The sequence below is a fragment of the Melozone crissalis genome, unplaced genomic scaffold (genome assembly GCF_028551555.1).
Source record: "Melozone crissalis strain CALT ecotype California unplaced genomic scaffold, PUWL_Pcris_2 ptg000045l_1, whole genome shotgun sequence".
NCBI classification, from domain to species: domain Eukaryota; kingdom Metazoa; phylum Chordata; class Aves; order Passeriformes; family Passerellidae; genus Melozone; species Melozone crissalis.
In genome coordinates, this window is record NW_026535823.1 from 21667521 (window position 1) to 21687251 (window position 19731).

The following is a 19731-nucleotide window of genomic DNA, read 5'->3' on the forward strand; positions in this document are numbered from 1 at the left end:
GAATTCCATGGAGCAGTAATTTTCTTAGCTTGTAAAGCCTTTTTGTTTTTGTTCATGTTTCTGATACTGCTTAAGGAAATGACACCATTAAAGGTAATTAATTTTATCAAGGGTTATTTCAATAGCCCACTCTGCTGAACTGGATCAAACTGTCCCCAGCACAGCCCTGCCTGTAAACATTACAAGTTAGGGGCCAGGTTCAGGTAATTATCTTGGAGTAAAAGTTCAGTCCAGTAATGCTACTTTTGGACCTTGTTTAGTGAGTGAAGTATTTAATCTCTTTGATACCAAAAGTTTGGTGTAGATTTATTCTTTTGAATGTTCAGTTCTGTATATTAATTTAGTTTTGTGTCATTTAATCAGCTTGGTCTGATTGAATGGCTGTGTGTGTTACCTTTGGTGAGTAAGGTGGGAATTTCTCCTGAAAGGTTATTCCTATCTGGAGCAGAAAAAGATAACCTTGTCCTGTAGAAAATATCAAGAGTGCATCTCCTTTGCATTAATACAAGGGAAAGCAAATCTTTAAGACCAAATCCACATTGAAAAATTTCGCCCTAAACTTAAATATTCTTGGAAAAATAGATTTAAACTAGAATCTTAGGGAGGAGTGTTTGGAAATGGCTCAAACCTTTGCATATATGTCATCTATTTGTTGGCATATGCAGTTTGTTTCCTGTAGGTAGCAGATTAACTTGGTAACAGACTGTGTGCTGATCTTAAGAAATACTGGATTAAAGTGGCCAGAAGTATTTTTTTCTGTGACAGGAAGATTTGGACTGGTGTTAATCCATAGTGGAAATGCAGTAAATAACACAGTTCTCATTTAGTTTAGTTGTGTCCTTTTTAGTCTGTGTGAAACAGCAGTGATTACTTTTCTTTCAAAAAGTTTCCACAAAGTCTTCTGTTCCTCAAGCATTGCTATTTTTAAAAATTGGCTTTATCTTTACCTGTGCAATATGCAGATTAAAAGGAAGAAAGAAATGTACTCAGACATTTAAAAACAAACAAACCAACCCTCTAAAAACACCCACTTTAATTGCTAGTTTTCAGAATTTTAAAAAACTTAGCATTTTTTCATTTGCTCTTGTGAAATACCAAGATTCTCATCTGGTACAGTATCCAGCACCTTAGTCAAAGAACTATTGTTATAGAGCAGATAAGATTAAAAAAAAAAGTCATTGGGTTTGATGAAAACCTGCATGAACATTGAGGGGGGAAAAAAGCCAAAGTTACCATGGCAACCACCAGTGCTTTAGAAAATAGCTGAGTAAAAAGAGCAGAAATATAACAGAAAATATGAGGGCCATTTCATAAAGCATTAAAAATAAGAATGAAATTTAAGGCAAATATGATTACTGCTCAGCTTTTATCTCAGAAATTCCTGATAAGCAGCAGCTTGTCTTTATTTAAAAACAGGACCACTGTTGATAAAGTTTTAGTGTTTAGCCCCATTAGACCCTCTTAAGGAGATATTTTTGTGAATTTGGTTAAAAATGATTTAAAGTTTTATGAGTTGTTGTTGGTTGGCATTTTTTTCTTACCTTTTTTTTTTTCTCTGCCAATGGTTTTCTGAGCGACTGCAGTCTTAATCTGTGCAGAAGAGTGGGCTCTGAAAATGTCCTTTATGGTACAAACATGACCAAAAGTCCTATTAATAAATGTGGTCCCACAGTGACACTACTGTGAGTTCTTGATCACATAGTACTGCCCTTCAGGACAGGAGTAGCAAAGGCAGCTTTAAAATTCATGGACACAAATTTCAGGAAACAGCTACATTGATATGTTTAGGGGTGTGAGCTGCCCATGCATAGCACCTTTACTTAAAATAACAGGTACAGTCTGTCACCTGTGCCTTTGTCTGTGAACCTGTATTCTGATAGCAGTAATTAACTCAAAGGCTGAGCTTTCATACTACTTTTGTCTTTTTTGTCTTTCTGAATGGAGTCAGCATTCTGCAGTGCATTGGTATTGGGAAAGAACTCTGGTGTTTTGCCCGTATATTGCTTCATAGTTGTGCAGGATTAGATTTTATGTGAGTGAGCATCAAATGTTCATGGGATAAAATGGCAAGCATCTTTTCTTTCCCAGTTACTACGTAGCTGTTGTCTTAGATTTGATCTTAGTCCTCATAGAACAAAATGGCCCATGTTGGAACTGTGACCAAATAAGAAAACTATGAAAAAAATCACTTCAATATTCTGTCCTGAAAAACTCCTTCATATGAGGATTGAAACAATCTAAAAGTTTGGGTATGAAAAGGAAAACAACAAACACTTTATCCTTTCTTTATAATGCAGTCTGATTCAATTCTTGCCTTCTCTTCAAAGGACAGTTGTTGTGTGCTAGGCTGCAGCAGAGTTATCCTCTGCCATTGTTAGAAGATGATTCTGAGTAGTAGGAGATGGTACTTAACTGTCCTAGACAGAGCTGTAGCCTGGGGCTTTGCTGCACTCACAGCAGTTCTTACTGGCATCTGTTTCTTTTGGAAAAAAAGGGCATTGTTTCTGAACAAACAGATTTTGGTTATTTTATAAACCACTGTGAAACAAAAGTATTTTCCTCTCGTCTGGTCTCATGTGGAAGTTTATAGAAGGGTAAAAAGTCTTGCATCATTCCCCAAAGTCTTCCTGTGCATCCAAATGAAACATTTGTGATAAGTTCTGTATTGTAAAGTGGGTACAGCATTTTTTTTCTCATCTGCTGTTGTCAGAGTTACAAATACACGTTTGTATGAAAGTGAGAACTGAAACTGATTAAGTTGAAATAATAAAATTATGAATTTTGTAAGAAAGAAAGGTGGTGTGAATTTCTGTAAATGCTTAAGGTCTCTTCTGAGCAAAACTCACATGAAAGATCTATAGGCACTTTGGCACTGATCTCTTGTTTAGTTTCCTCATCTAAAAATGTTCTGTAGTGCCTTTATAGCATGATTTCTGCTCCAGATCAAATGCAACAGACTGCTTACTCCAGTATGTGAGTTCTTCCCTAGGAATTACCAGCAAAAGGATGCATTCTGGACAAGATAATTTTAGTGTTTCAATACAAGCCTTACATGACATGTTTAATTAATTCTTGTCTATTATCAGGTTGGGGTTTGACCTGATAAATGTTTCCAGTGTGGCTGGACTTCATGTAGTAGTTTTGTGCTGGGGCAGAGGATTATAAAGCGGCCAGGTAAGGAGCACAAATTGTGGTGGAACACCCTGGAGCCAGGACAGAGGCAGTGGAGGTGCTCACTCTGCTGCAGCTGGGCTGTCACAAGGGGTTGCTGCTGTCTGATGAGCCCTCATTCCTGCAGGCAGAACCCTTTGCACTGTGTGCCTGCCTCTGCCAGGGGTTCGATTCAAAAGTCCTGCGGAAGCCTTCCAAATCTCAGTGTGTGGCCTTGTTACCACCTAACAATGTGTTCAGCCTCTGGAGTTAATGTATGGTATGCTCTGACAAGGTACTGTTGACATGTACTTTGAATTTGAAACTCATAAACACCACTTGATGAAACAGTTTTCTGTGACATCTCTATTAAGTTCCTGCAGAAATTAATACAAGGAAAATAGGTATTGTTGTCTTGCATTTGTTGTGCTGTGTTTTTACAGACATGGGAGCTTAGCAGTGTAGTGCTGTTAGTGGGCTGTGGAGGCTTGAAACATTATATTGTGAGAAAATACAGTCTGTCACTAACATCATGAGGTAGGAACACAACTGACTGACCTCTGACTATTTTGGTAGATGAAACTAAACCCCACTAGGTGGTGCAAGTAAATAAACCACCTTGCAAAATACTTCTCTCCAGATGAATAAACTTGGGGAAAGGATGTCTTTCAGCAAATTAAAGTATATTACTTGATTGTTTACTTGGGATTTTTTCATTTGTGGTTTTGTACAATAGTTATTAAAGTTTAATATTTAATGCTGTCTTATCCTGGTCTTTTCCACATAACAGCCTTCCTACGAGCTGACTGAGGCATTTCCAAGCTTGGCATCTACTTAGAGTATTCCCTCTCAGGATCTCTCTTGTTGCAGTTTATCCTATGCAGTTTATCCTATGTTTCCCTTTGGGTTTGCTTACCTTTATAGTTCTACTGTGTACATACAGTCAAAACGATTTGTTTGTTCAACGAAAAGATTTCAAACAGTAAGTTGCAGTAAGGTACTGTCAGTTTACAGTGGAGTGAATACGGTTCCAGTAGAAAATAATTTTGACATATCATGTATGTGGTTAGTCTGTAAGGGTTAATGTGTATGTCAAAGAGATCAGTAGTTCTATTATGTTTTATTTAGAAAAAAACAAACAGAATACCACAAATCGAAATTCCAGACCTTCAGGGTACTCCTGAATTGACTATAATATAACCTTACCAGTTCATGTTGTGCTTGACTATGCCATTGTCTTAAATTCAGTCTATATAATCTTTCAATATCGTCTGCTTTCCATTGAAAACACCTTTTGTGCAGTGGTGGTTTTACTGAAGATGCAGTGGCCCATGCATGGTCAACATATTTTTATAGCCATAAGATCAGTAGCAAAAGTTGTTGAATAACAAGAAATCTCACATTCTTAAGATAAGTGGAAGATCCCAGGAATTTCTACCTGTGGAGAGCCATCAGCACTCTCATGTTCTAGTCAGTAATCATGTTTTAGCAGAGTTTGTATGGCTTCCCTGTAGACTGCAGGCTGCCGCTTGTGCAGGAAGGCAGCAGTGCTGAAGGGCAGGTCAGTGAGTGCTGCAGGCAGTGGGTGCTGCAGGTGCTGCAGGCAGTGGGTGCTGTTCCTGCTCAGCCACCAGCCCAGCAGAGCTGTCCCTTTCCTGCTGCCACCTGCCCTGGTGTCCATGTGCTGGCCCGCAGCCACCCCGGGAACGCAGCGCATCGCTCAGTACTGCATCATCGCCCTGCAGGGCAGGACTGTGGGATGAGACAGAGCTGCAGACACTGAGCAGCTCTCTAGTGAAAGTTCAGTGTATTACTGTGCAGTTTATTAACTGAAATGGAAATTTTTCATTTCAGAGTGACTTAGTTATTCATCAGCTGGGATGGGTGTGTTTGCTGCTTTCATCCTAGTGTTGACAAATGCGGGGTTTGGGGTTGGTGTTTTGATTGGGGGTTTTTGCTGGGTTTTTTTTCTGGGTTTCTTTTTCTAGGAAATAAGACATTAGAGTATAAAAAGCTCATGACCATGAAATCTCAGTTGACCAGCAGCCATAAAGAATATATGCACTAACCACAAACAGTCAAGATATACTCTGAGTTTTGCAGTAAGATTCTATTTTACTGTATAGCCTCTACAGAGTACACATAGAAAAATTGCAACAGAGATACCAGTCTTAAAATGCAGAAAGAAAATATTTTTTTCCTTAGTTTCCTTGGGCTGAGGACCAGTGTACCCAATTGCCATCATGCACTTTTGACTATTACTAGCTCCAAACCCAGAGTTGAACTATAGGTGATGCAAGCAGAAGGGCCTCGTGGTATGTCTCTTAAAATACTTTGATATTCCTGCTGTACAAAAATCCAGTGCCAATGATTTTGGTTACTTATACTGGAGTAGTGTGTGGGAGTGCCACTAATGAGTGAGGATCCACTGTAGCTGAGCAATGAACATCTGCATTTGCACACCTTACACCATGGTGTTCTCATTCAAAGTACTCTAACAGTTTTGGTGACAGGTACATTGAACATTCATGAAAATATGAGAGAAAATGGGTGATTTAAAAAAGAAGTTTGTTTTCCATGAAACATGTAAAACATGAAGTTAAGAGGTGCAAGACAGAATGTAAACTCTTTACTAGATTTCATATATTTGATAATGAAGCATGTAAAATTCTTCAGAATTAAATCTTTTGGCTCTGGCCCACTTTGTGCTTCTCTTAATTTGGAGGCTTTTCTTTTAAGCATATTACTGTGTAATTGGAGTTGTTCCATTGTTTCTCTAACTGCTACTTATTCCATCTGAAGGTGTCAGAAGAGAAATCTGGCTTCATTATCTCTGCTGAATGAACTTTTAATTTTGCCTTAGTTTCAAAGTTCCCTTTTATGCATACGTCTCTACATGCACAGTGACACACACACACACACACACACACATATCCACATCTATATGTTTGGGATTGTGAAAGACCTTGCAAAAGCACTAGAGAGTTTGTTCTTCTACATAACAAGATGCGCTGAGAGGCTGAAATTCTAAAAACTGAGTGACAGATTGGCATTGTGATCTTTTCTGCCTTAAACAGCCTCTTGGTGCTGGTATCTACTGATAATATATATTTAACATTCATATTACTGATGCAATGTTCTGTAGATTATAAATGTTTGCAGAAAATGACTTATAAATAATGGAAGAACAGACCATAAGAATGGGATAAAGACTGAGATTAGGTTAAAAATACTAGGCCTCCAATCTTAGTGTAAGTTATAAATCATTTTTTTGTAAACCCTTGCATTTGTTCAAAAAGAAACAACATGGAATAAACCTCTGACAAAAGAGTGGACTTGCTGGGGTTTTTTTTGTTTTATTTTTGAAAGTAAAGCCAGGTGAACCCATTTTGTTGTATGGACTCCACTGTTGTAAGGCAGTCTTAGAAAGTCATGGTCAGCTTAAGTTTGGGCATGAGTGAATACTGAGGGTTTAATTTTAAAAGTCTAAGCCCCATTTTCAAAAATAACTATTTAATGCTAGTCTTTGTTAGACTTTTTTTTTAGTGTAATAGTTCTACTAACATATTTTTACTGTCAGCTGGGTCCAACCCATATAGGTGTTGTTGAAAAATGTGCTAATTAATTTTTTAGGAACTTACATTTCATAGAAGTAGCTTTTGCTTTATTGCATTATAAAGAAGGTCTTTGATGATTGCTTAAACATTGCTTGGCATTTACCATGCTGCAGAATTGATATGTAAATAAAAGCAAACTTTGTAAATCAATATTCCCTACTAAAATGGTTTTATCTCTTTAGTCTTGCAGTAAGACAATTAAATGTGTACAGAGCATTCAAGGTAACTGAGAAGAAAGGAATGGGAGGGACATGCCTGTAGCCCTCAGAGCTGTTTGTGTTCCTGCTCTAGCAGGAACTCTCTTCTTGTCCCTGGGACACTGCAGAGAGAAAGGGTGCTGATAGCCTGTGGCATGCTCTGAGCTACTGCATCTGTCCCTTCCCTGCAAGAGCGGTGAGGTAATCACAAAGCTGGGCTTGGCAGGTGTCTGAGATGCCAGATTTTGTATCACGTATTTGGATTAAAAACCACCCGTGAATATTGAAGTTTGGCTTCTCCAGCCTATTGCTTGGCTTTGCAGCTAGGAATAACTTGCAAATCCAGCTAAATTTCTTGTGTAGGTATAGCTGACAGATACTGGAGTTAGTACAGCACTGAATTGAACACAAGGGCATAAAGTCCCTCTTTCTGTCCCTCAGGCTCAGACCTAGTGGCTTGCCTGGATAGGCAGGGGAGTTCCCAAGTTTGTGTGCCTGTTGGGAGGCTGGCAAGTGGCATGCTGTGTGCTTGACCCAGGATAGGTATGATTTGCTGCTTCTGCTTTTGTTCCTGAGACTACTTAAATTGTATGGGCTTAAAGGCTATAAAATTTGTGAAGTAGTGAACTTCATCTAGAACATTCTGGTTCGTATACAGTAGTCTGTGGTGGACAGGAGACAAGTCCTTTTTGGTTCTAATACTGTGAAATAAGTGAGAACAGAAAGGCAGACCATAAAATACTAATATGAAGAAAAAGGATGACTGCTTTAAGGAATCAAACATTAATAGATTCTTTGTTCAACATCAGCAGATTCAGTAACCTGCAGTACCTTCGCCTCAGAGAATATAATGTCTGAGTGTTTGTATGTGAACTGGAGGTTTCATCTGCCATTAACAAGAACAAACAAACCAGAATGCAGACAAAAGTAGGGCACAAGTCATCTATAAATAAAAGAAAATCATGGTCCCAGAGATGAAAAAAAGTCTGATAAAAAGCTTAAGAGCTACATACATTCTATGCAGCAGGAGAATAAAGCATTTATTGCTGGCTGACTGGAGTGCTACTCAATTCTGTCTGCTGTGGGCACTCTTAGAACCCTTAGAGTTGGCTACAGAGAAAAACAGCACTGGTGAAAAAGGGGAAAACAGTGGATTAAATTTTGTAGTATAGCGTTCTGCAACTCTTGGTGTATCTTGGTTGTCTGCATTATGGAAATGTGTTACCGATCATGTTGTAGCAAAAAAGATCAAAAGCAGCATCTAGTATTCTGGAGAGACATGATTGCACAGTAAACCATTTCTCAAAAGCCCAGAACTGTAATTTTTATGATTAATTTTCTGAGCACCTAGGGTATAGCATGTTTCAAGAAAATCTGGCTCTATGACTGGTTACCAGTGTGTGCTCCTTTATACACTTGTAGATAGAAGTACAGTTGGTTCCTTCCCTGGTAACATCCCATCCACATGGGCTGGGATCTGGCAGGAGGATCAGCAGCCCTGCTGTGAAGGACCTGGAGGTGCTGATGGGCACCAGTGCCATCACCATCAATAAAAGGACAAGCTGCCTTCTGAGCTCCACGAGGAGGAGTCTGATCAGCAGATTGAGCAATACTGTTATAATTTCTCTTTGGTACTGCTGAAGCCCTACCTGAAACTGTGTCTGGCATTTGGCCTTCCCCTTCAATAAAGATTTTGAGAGGTTGCCAAGATGGTCAGAACTGAGGGCACGCATCCTCTGAGGGAGCTGCTTGGGAGATTTGGGCTTGCTTGACCTTAAAAGGCAGAAATACAATAATAGCAGGCTGCAGCTGTTTGGAATGTAGTCAGAGAGGTGGTTAAGGTAAACTCTTCTTGTGTAGCAAGAGGCATTGGCTGTAGGTTGTGGCTTGGGAGGTTCAGGTTGTGCATGAGGAGAAGTGTTTGCAAAGAAGGGTGAGTTAGCACAGAGAGGTTGTGGAGGTTGTGAACATTCAGGTGGGCAAAGCCGTGGCTGACCTGACCTCGTGTTGGGAGGCTGAACTGGATGGTCTCTGAAAGGGCCTTAGAAACAGGACTTCTGTAATTCTGTGTGGTTACCTCCCTTGATGGACTGGAATAAAGGGTCAAAAAAGCAAAATGGGAAGCTTGAAATGAAGGGGGTAAGGTAAAAGGTCTGAGGATGGTTTTGGGCAGAGAAAAGGCAGAGAACAATGCTACTTTGACAGATTTGTGTACTGAACTAAGCAGTCTCATGAGAAATTATAGCTGGATTGTACATTATGTGACTCTTGAACTGAAAAATAGAAATATATACTGTAGGTGTAGAAATATTGGGACTTAAAATACTTGTATTATGGGGTTTTTAGAAGGTGATTGTTGAAAAGTGTAACAATACAAACCAATACAGATACCTTGTTTAGTTTGAATATGTGCAGGAAGGAACAGTAGTATTAAACACAAAATCAGCTTTGCTATAAAGACTAATTGTGGCCACTAAATAATGGAACTGCTATCCTGGCACGTTCCCAGGTTAATTCTTTGATTTAAAAACATCTTCCTACTGATTTTCCTGACTTGCAGTGCACTGGCAGGTGGTGTTGAATTGGTCTACATAAAGATCAGGCACTGTTGATAAACTTTCATTTGTGAAAAATGAACAAGTGTGCTTTATCCAGCTGAAAGTATAATTCCAACATGTGCTGGTAGCAGTATTTAAACTGGTTGTGTGATGTGGTGGCATGGGAGGATTTGGACTTTGTTCTTTGAGATTACTGTGAAATTCAGTCATAGGTTTCCAGACACAGAGCGATAATTAATAACCTGTGTGGTTTTTAACCACTCTTGGAAATGTTTCCCATGCAATTAGGAGGGAATGGATTCAAGGGGCAAATCTGTAGCCCTGGTTCTTAAGGACAACACATACACACTTCAAGCTGGATCACACATTTGCTCAGTGAGGTGGGCAGTGTTCTCTTTTGACTGGTTTGAAGCATCAGTAGAAGCTCCTCTGATATTGCTGGACTTGTCTTTATAAACATGGCCCAAGACTGGGAAATTTGACGCTTGTATTCTTTTTTGCCCCCCACAAAAGCTGCCTGTTGTGAGAATGAATTAGCATTAAGCCATGAGCACCTACTTTTAGCTGTGGACTCAAATGGTGATTTTCAGTGATAGAGGAGAGACTTAGTGAGTCTTTTTATCTCCAACTTTTGATTAGCATTTTGTGCTTCAGCAGCATCATCATGTGGAAGTTTTAAATTAATTCAAAAGAGATTTTCTAATTTACCTAAAATGTGGAATAGTTGAGATAACAAAATGAAGCCCTATAGGTCATGTGGTTTCCAGTAGCAGAAAAGTCAGTTCTGCTTACTTAAGCTAATATTCTTTTTAATTCCTCCTCTCTGTCTTGCCTCAGAATAAAAATAGGAGCAGGCAGAACAGAGAATCCCTTCAGCAACATTTTTTGGCAAAAGCCATTGGCTAGAAACGAGGAGAGAGACAATATTGGTCAGCCTGTGTTAAAACACACTATAGATTTCTATTGCCTCTTTTTAGGATCTTAATATGGCTAAGAATATGTGGCTTGACAAAGGTTAATCACCTGAAATTCTTCACATAAGAAATTGTGTGGATCACAGAAAGACAGAGGAAACATCTGTTGCAGTCAATTTTTATTCAGTTTATGAACTCAGTGTGTCTGGCAGACTCTGGGAACACCAGCAGACCTTTTTGTGATCAGGTCCAAGAGAAAGTGCTGTGCATTCACAGACTTCAGGTATTTTTTAAACTCCAGAAATAAGTATGTGTGACTAGTTTGTGTCAAAATCTTTCACATTTATTCAAAAAGAAGTGAGCAGATTACAGAAAGTACTTTGCATTTCTGAAGTGCAAGATGTTTTGCTACTTTATTCCACAGGAATATCTCTCTGTAAAGGCCAGCAAGCTGAAGTAGTTAATTTTACTTCACAATGCAAGTCAGTAGCATCCTTCTTCAAAAAATTATAAAACTGATTTTGTCTAATGCTGATTTAGTTTTTCATCACATCAAAGATATTTTCGCTGTCAATTTACTTTTTTTCCTTTATCTTTATATTCTATTGTCTGTATTTTTGTGCAATCTTCATTTGAAGCTGTCTTTGATAGTCTGCCATCTGCAAGCATTACTGAGTGGAAGCCACAGCATTTGTGGAAGAGAATCTTGGCTGTGCCTGTGAAATGCCTGCACATTTCCACCACAGCTCCCTCCTCTCCTCATCTTTGGATGTGCAGCAGTGGTTTTCCCATCCAAAGGTGTTCAGACTGCACAGCAGTGAAGGGCACAGATGAGTGTTAATGTTGTGAGACAGCCCTGCAAGGTCTCCCAAGGCCAGCCTCCAGCTGCCCAGTGTTCCAAAGCCCAGGACTAGGGTGGTGAAGGAAGCTGTTTGCATTTTAGGTCTTTAGAGGAGACATCCACACTGACCTGAGCAAAGGTTGCAGCAACAAAATGTACACCGAGTTTCGACCCTTTAACTAAAAAACTGTGCCAGGAAGGAGACATTGTGAGGAAGTTCCCTGGAATGATGATGCTCTCAAGTATTTGCTTCTCCTCTTTGTGACTATCCATGTGGTAAGCATTCATGTAGGCAAATCTGGCATTCTCTTACAAAGATGACAAAAGCATTGATGAGCACACTCTTGAGAGAAGAGTTAAGCATGATCTCACCTTTTCAAGCATTGGTGTTTTCCATGTATCTTGGTGCTTCTGTTGTTTAAACATACCCAATTCTTAAATATGTATGAAGTTAGGATTTAACAGATAGATCAAGTACCTGGCATCAATCCAAGGTCTAATTCTTAATCTTCTGTACTATGGATATGGTAGATAAATTTCTCAATGGCCAATTTTAAAAACTATTCACTCAAACCCGACATAGCCCATTTCAGCCTCTCTTTAATAGGAAATCTAATAACTTTTTCTGATGGGGTGCATAAAGCTCTGGTATTTTGTTTTCTTTTTATTGCCAGATGCAAGTGTGTTCCTGTATTTACAGTCAATAAAGCTATCAGTGCTATACACAGGTTTAGATTAATAATTTCAGCCTTTCAGTCTTGGGTATCAGGTTTAGGCACTGCTGTGTTATTTGCATGCCTCAGGCTCGTGCTGACTGTCCAAGCAGTTGCAATGTTTCTGCTCAGATCTGCTTCTACAAGGGGCACAACCCATTCCAGCATTTTCATTCACATTATTCAGAATTCATGTCTCAAACAAGCCAGGCAGCACTCGAGTAGTACAAGTGGTGTCTGCAGAAAAGAAAGATGGTGATCCCCAAACCCATTCTTCTCATGCAGTTTTGTCTCTGATAGCTCTTTGTACCCTGTTCACACTCTGACTTCCAGTTTGGATAGCTTCAAAAGAGTCGATTCCTTATTAGGACTTACCATGAAAGAACAGGAATTTCAAAAGAGATGCAGTATTACCTGTACATGGGTCATAGATGTGAAATTCTGTGACCTTTCTGAGCCATCAAGTCTAGGGAACATATAAGAAGGAAGAAATACTAGCCTTAGTCCTGCTGCTTGTTATATTAGTGAATGTTTATATTAACCCAGAGAGCCAGGTTTTGTTACCTAGACTTTTCTGTCCCTTAAATGTCTTAACAGCCCATTTCTGCCATGAGCAAACCAGTTAGTGATCACATGTACTTTTTTCCCCCCTGTATTTTTATAATACTTGCAGAAGATAAAATGCATCTCTGCCCTAAAGCCACTGCAGCTATTCTGTGTAGAAGACCATGGGCTGGGTTTGCACTTGGGGGAGAATGTGCCACCTCCTCGTGCTCGGAATTTATTTTTCTTTAGCACACATTGACTGTCTCCCTTAAGAGTGAGCATACAAATATAAATAGCAAATAAGACATTTCACCAAATATCTTGACACGTTTTAGTGGATTTAGATTCACTTTCCACAGTTTCTGTTTCATGCTCACTTTCCTTCATCTAAGAGCAGTCGCAGTGGCAGTATAAAAATAGCTTTTAAATTGAATTTTTCAAGATCCTCCTTTTCTGCTATCTCTTACTGCTTCCCACTTCTCTTCTGATTTTACAATTCTTTCTACTCTTCTCCCTGAAAATCAAGATCTCCTTATGCTTTGCATTACCAGCTGTCAGGCATGATGCTGTATATGCTGATATGCCACTGTGTTAGCTTGCTTTGCCACTGTTGGCAGCACTCTGCTGTCATGCTCAATTGAGACAAAAAGGACTGTTTCTTACTGGAAAATTAATTCATGAAAAATTACCTTTGTTTCTGTAATATAATTGTTTTGAAAGAAATTAAACATACAAAGGAAACTGTATTACAACAAATTAGTCCTTAATTTTATAAAGGTTTAAGTGTCAAATATGAATGAACTAAACACAGTGAGGCCAACTAATTTAGTGAAATTACAGCCTCAAATTGCCACATGTGATTTGAGCACAAATTCCATCAGCTGAGATGGTTTTTGTATTTGGATTTTTTTCCTGACATAACTAGTTCTGAGCAAAAGGGAATGCATCTCCAGACATCTGGAAATTATCTCTGGAGGGAATAACCAATTTGCTTGTGTCCCTCTTTGAAAGGGAGAGACAAGGTCAGAAGGATTGTATTGGAGATGATCTTTATCCTGACGTGTTCTCCTCCTCCACCCTGCAAAAGAGGAGGAAGTAGAACATCCTCTTCTGTGCTGACCTGTTTCTTCTCCCTAGGCCTTTCAATCCCTTGTGCTTTTATGAAGATGACTGCCTTTTGCAGGTCTTTCTGCCAGTCTCGGAGTGCTGGTGGGCTGCTATTCCTAGGGCTGAAATGAAGGAGCAGTTTTGCAGCAGGTTTCTTTCTCTTGGGTACAGACTGCCCTGATGGGCTTTCTTTGATCCATGGTACAACTGAGCAAGGTAACCAAGCTGATCTCCTCAAAGCCTGGTGGGGCTGCAGCTGTGCTGGTGAGCCAGGCTGGCATCCTGTCCTGCAGCCACCTCAGTGTCATTGTCACTGTCAGTGTGGCCCCTGGCACCAGTGTGGCTCACCCCAGCTGGAGAATGGCCGTGAGTGGCTCAAGGCTCAGCACCTGCCTGGAGCAGCCAGCTGGGGATGCAGCCCCTGCTTTGGGGGAGAGAATTCAGCCATTTGTGAGCTGTATCATGGGGTTTGATCTTACTGGCCCTGAGCTGTCTCTGTTCTTACAGAAATGACTGGTTAAAACACACCCTTTGTTCCCACTTGCAGGGGATTTTAGGCTTATCTGCAGGAGAGAAGAATCAAAAGTCTTTTGTGGACTTGACAGTTAGTACATCACTAAACACATATACAAAAAGTCCATGGCATTACAGCAAAAAATTTGAGAAAACAGTCCTGAACTTCTCTTCCAAAACACCTGTGCGTGTGTGTATGTGTAAACATTTTAGAGTGTGGGTATATAAATGTAGATGTTTATTTAAGTACATTAGAATGTCCACCTACCTAATCTATGTTTTATAATTCATTTACATATAAAATATAGTGTAGTTCAAGTGACTTGGTTTTTTTTTCAGTAAGTAAATTAGAAAAAAAAAATAAAATGTTTTTCTTGATGTTGAAAGGCTTCTATCACCTTAATTTCAATTTAAATCTAATTACTTCAAAATGCCTGTTTTTACTACTCTCCCCTTCCTCTTTTTTTTTTAGTTAAGCTTCCTAAAGCTTAAAATTATCTTGATAGGTTTTTTTAATCTTTTTTAATCCTTTTTAATTTGAAGGAAAGTCTTTTTTTCTTGCAGTTGACAAGGAGTGTGTTTGACAATGCAAGGGAATGCTGATTTCATGTACAAAGAGAAACTGCCAAATGTACAAGGTCCTTGACACAACAGACAGACAAGCTCTTTTTTTTATTTTGCATTTCTGATAAAATTAATTTATAGTAATTTTCGCTGTTACTTTCAGCTTAAAGTCTTTAATTTTGGGAATTGGGAAACTCTTTTTTTATTTTTAAATTCCCCCAGATTTGCAGTGTCCCTGTAAAAACTTAGAGATAAGCATTTAAGAGATTGATGAATATTGTGTTGTGTGTACAGTTGTTTCATATCTAGAACTATGACTAAAAAATAGGCTTTGGTAGCTGGTATCCATAAATCAAGGTGTTTTGTCAGCTAAGAGGCTCCCAGCAGAACAGAAGTAATCTCCAGTTCACACTGACTGTGATGTGCTTGCCAATCAGGACCAATGACAGAAAGTAGGGAGGAGCTGAGTGGAAAGATTCCTTCTGCACTCCGTGGTGGAGTTGCTGAGCCCCCTCTAAGCTCTGGTGGTTGCACTGGACTACAACAGCAGTGTATTTCATGTTAAAAGTATGAATTCATCATTGTCATAGTAATCCCAAAACTCTAAAAACCATATCAGTAAATGAGCTCTATCTGTGGACCAGCTCCAGCAGTTCAGAGCCTGCTTATTTAATTTGTCTTAAGCACATTAAACGGTTCTGGGCAGGCTGTCACTATGATCTTTGAAATATTTCTGTGTTTCTTTTGTTCTCTGCTTTTAAATTTCTTATACAGTAAGACTTTCATACTCTGTTCATTACAAATTTCTGGATATTCAGACTCTTATTTGAGCTTAAAGCCTTTCAAACCACAGCAGAAATTCAGTAGTGGGAAAGGAGAGAGATGTGTACTTTGTCCTCTCTTTTTCCACAGCCTGTTGACTCCCAGTGCAGACACTAAGCCTGGAGTTTCTGACTCTTACCTGGCAGCTGGTCTGCAGGTCAATTAACCCAGCAAGTATGGATCCTTTTTGACTAGAATAGATATAAGGTTTGAGCCTGAAAAATAATGTCTTCACCACAGTTTTTGTCTGAAAATAATTCGACATCAGCTTAGATAAGGGCCTTGTTTTTGTCAGGATATTTTTTCCCCTTCACTTCTTGTCAAAGTGCTCAAATTCCAATATTCAGAAGTCTTCAGAAAAATAGAGGAATGGCTGATGAAAAACTTGTGTGATACTTTGAAAATGTAACACATGCTGTGCAGCTCCAGTAGATGAAAGAAGCATGGTTGAAGGGTTTAAAACATGCTTTCATATTAATCTACTATCATGTAAATATTCTTTTAAGACACTGCTTATGGATTCCAATTCTTCAGCTGCCACCATAGCTTATTCAAAGTTTAAAGGGTTATGATATATATTCTTTGTGAAGTATTCACTCTATTTTTTTTTCCACACTAGCTTTTTGGCTTTTTGATAACCAGGACTACACACTACTGTACTGGCAAATGCATGAATATTTGTGGTCTTCGACTTCTGCCACATCTAAACACTGCTGCGCACTTGCAGCAAAAATGGGAAATGGTGAATAATCCCTCCTGCCTTTTGAGATGGTCATATTTGAATTATGTTGGCAGGATTGAGTGAAGAAGCTTGTATTGTTAACAGGGCTGAATCTGCCCTGTAAATGCATAAGACTTTTTTTCCATGGGGATTTCAATTCAGCTTTCACCAGTCCTTGTTCACCTAAAATGAAATTTAAAGGTTTTCTTAGGTTTCTGCTGCTAAATTTGTGCTTTATGTCAGGGAAAAAAATGTACAATGTTATGAACATTTCTTTTTACTATAAATTTGTTCTTTCACTCAACTTCATAAGAAATACATTCCATTATTGTCACAAAATACCCTTTTTCTTCATCCTTAAGCAAAACAGTATCCTGAAACACTTAATTTCATTAATTTAATTTGGTAAACATTGTACTAGCTTTGACACACATGAACTTTCTTTCTTCCTAGGTTTCCAGAGGAGGAGTTGGCAGCAGAGCCACTAAAATATGCTGAACAACTTCCTGTAGCTCAGATAATACACCAGGTAAGTCTTTCTATTTTAAAAATTCATTTGAAAATAAAGAACATCTGTGATACTTAAACTGCTTTTCTAGGTCACGCAGAATTAATGTCCTCATGCTGGAAGTATGTATAAACAAGATACTCTTGTTCAGATGACAACTATTAAATTATAAAAGTCTCATTCTGAACATGGCAACGAAAAGATGCTTGCTGTATGACATGGTTAACACTTCAGAGCTACTTGTTAAAGTTGTTGTGTGTCTGCTGATAGAAAAGAAAAAAAATCCATTAATTTCTCCAAATTCGCATCTTGACCTAAATCGTATTTCCCTTCCTGAAAAAGCAGCCAAAGTATGGAGTCATTATCGTGGAATAATTGTCATGATGACTTGAGCAGGGAAAACAATCTTTCCTCCTAATACAATTCTGAATTAGCACTGGATTATTTCTAACTATAGCAGTATGATCATACTTTCTGCTTCAAACAGGGTTTTTTTATTTTGCACAATTTAAAAAAAAGGTTTCTATTTTTCCTAGATTGTGCCTTCTAACTTTTTCTTTATTTAAATGCAGTACTGTGGTATTGATTTAAGTAAACAACTGAGGGATGATGTGGACATACAAGCTGGAATTAAAGTTTTTATTGTAACATGTCTCCCCCAATTCATGGCAAGGAGGAAGAAGAGATCTTTTCTGTGCAGAAGATTCTATATTCCCTTCTTGCTCTTTCCTCAGAGTTCAAGGCCTGGTTTTCCATCCATCCTGCTGGGTAGATCAGGTACCCAGTCTGCATAAAAGTGTGTCCTCATTCTTTGCTGTCAGCCACAGAGGGCTCTGCCTGTTGTGTGGAAAAGCTTATGGCCAAACAGCACACATAAATCTTGTGTCAGACATGACTGGGGAGACTCAGCATTCCCCTTCTTAGGGATGCCTTAAAGGAAGGGTAAATGACCTCTTCTGTTGCAGTAATTTTGATTTTTTTCAGAATAAAATAAATAATTGTTAAACTTATAAAACTATAACATTATAAATGTGAGTCCTGCTTCAGGGATAAGTAATTACAGTTTTCTTAAGTCAGGGCTAAACAGGTCACATTACTGTTTTCCTAATGGTATCTTGGCCCTATGGAATCTTCCAGGTAATCAAGTATGCTCTGAAAAATTGACATGAAATTTGGGGAAGATGATGGCAGTTTATGTTGGGAGACAAAATGGTGCAGTCCCTTCACTGCCTTGAGATAAGGAAAATTTCCAGACTGAAAACTGTGACTTGGTACTGGTCAGAGTAGCACTAAGCCAGAGAGGCAATGTTAGATAAAGCTGTGGTTTCAGACTCAGCTGTTTCTAAACACTTCAAGATCAACAGGATCAAATAAAAGTCCACTAAGTCCCTTAATAGAATTTTGTAAACAACTTTTTGTGTATTAATTATTATCGTAGATCTTCCCAAATACCTTTGTCAATAAGTGTTTTAAAGCATTGAGTCTCATGCTCCAGGCAGTGCTGGTTTTACCTTAAAGGAAACATAAGGTTTATTTTAAAACCTTAAAGTGTACAAGCCTTTCCTGCAAGTTGTTAAGCACAAGGGATTTTAAAACTTTTGGCTGAAATCTGCACCTTCGGGAAGAATTTCTGATGTGCTCAGAACATGGAAGATTGGAAATCAGGACCAGTTTGTATGTCAGGAACTCCCTGGTGTTGTCAGAGCTTCAAATGACCCAACAGCCTGCAAATGTCACATTTAAAATTCTGTCTTCATGCCTGACTCTCAGCATAAATGAATTAAACAGCAGAGCAGGCAGCCAGTCAATATGTTCTCAACAGTGAGAGTGAGCAATGAAACAGTTTGGGGGTTGTTTGGAATCAGTAAATAGAAAGTGCATGGAATGGCTCACCTAGAGGAAAAGCTCAAATAGGAAACAGAATTAACCTTTAAAATGGTCGAGCAGACCAAATGTCATAGCAATATTTTTACAGCATTAGGTGGGTAATAACCACAGAGTGTTCATTTGGCCACTGTGTGTTACACTGCAATAGAGTATTGTGCTGTGCAAAGGCAAAAAGCTGGGTTCATGTGCTCTTATCTGTTTGCTGAACTTGCCAGTAGTACAGAGCTGGGGTCTGCACAAGGCAGCAGAGCAGACCCAGCAGAACTGTGAATGTCTTGGATGCAGAGCAGGCAGATAAGGGAGCATTGTTCAGCTGTGGGGACAGGAGTTTGGCACCCTGCCCTGGTTGTGTGAGGCTGATGCCCTGCTGAGCTGCCACCAGCTGAGCATCACTGCACCAGCATCGTGCTGAATTAGCTCTGCTGAGAACCCCTTGTACCCTTCTGCTGAGGGACCTGGCACAACTGGGACAAGTTGTGCAGGGGCCTTGTTTATATGAAAAGGATTTTTTTGCTCTAAGAATAAGGAAGGAAATTATAGGAAACCAAAAAGTGACAAGAGTAACAACAGTGAATAGTATTTGTGGTGTTACGATGCTGTATCCACATGGGTACATGCATACTCTAGACATACATAACAGCATCAGTGCTTTGTACTTACGGCATAAATATACATTAAAATTTCACAGTGGTGGACAGGTATCCTAAATTAGTATAATGTATAAAATACATTTTAATTATACTTTTTAGCCAACATAGCCACTACTACTATCCAGTTTTAAAATTGGATAAATTTATTCTCCTGAACAGTATTAAAATACTCCTTGTGCTTTTAACTGAAATAAAAAGCCTCTAGTGCTTGGTAAAGGAATACAGTCATTAATATAAACTTGTAAAAGTAGAACTTTCAGAGTAATGCCCACACGAGACAGCCTTTTTAATGAGATTCCCTCTGTACAGCCATGCATACAATGCTGCTACTTAGAATATGTTTATGCTACTTAGAATAAGGCCAAAAAAAAACCCCAAACCAAAACCCAAACTAAAAAGAGGAGAAAAAGAAGATTATTTTAA

The 19731-nt window shown here is 38.9% G+C and overlaps 1 protein-coding gene across 1 annotated transcript in view; it reads left to right on the plus strand.

Moving 5' to 3' along the window:
* The window catches only part of PIGK (phosphatidylinositol glycan anchor biosynthesis class K), a 65728-nt gene that overhangs the window by 26254 nt on the left and 19743 nt on the right, over window positions 1-19731 (plus strand). Inside the window, 1 exon segment of the mRNA XM_054286224.1 lies at window positions 16717-16792. Coding sequence (XP_054142199.1) covers window positions 16717-16792 — 76 coding nt within the window.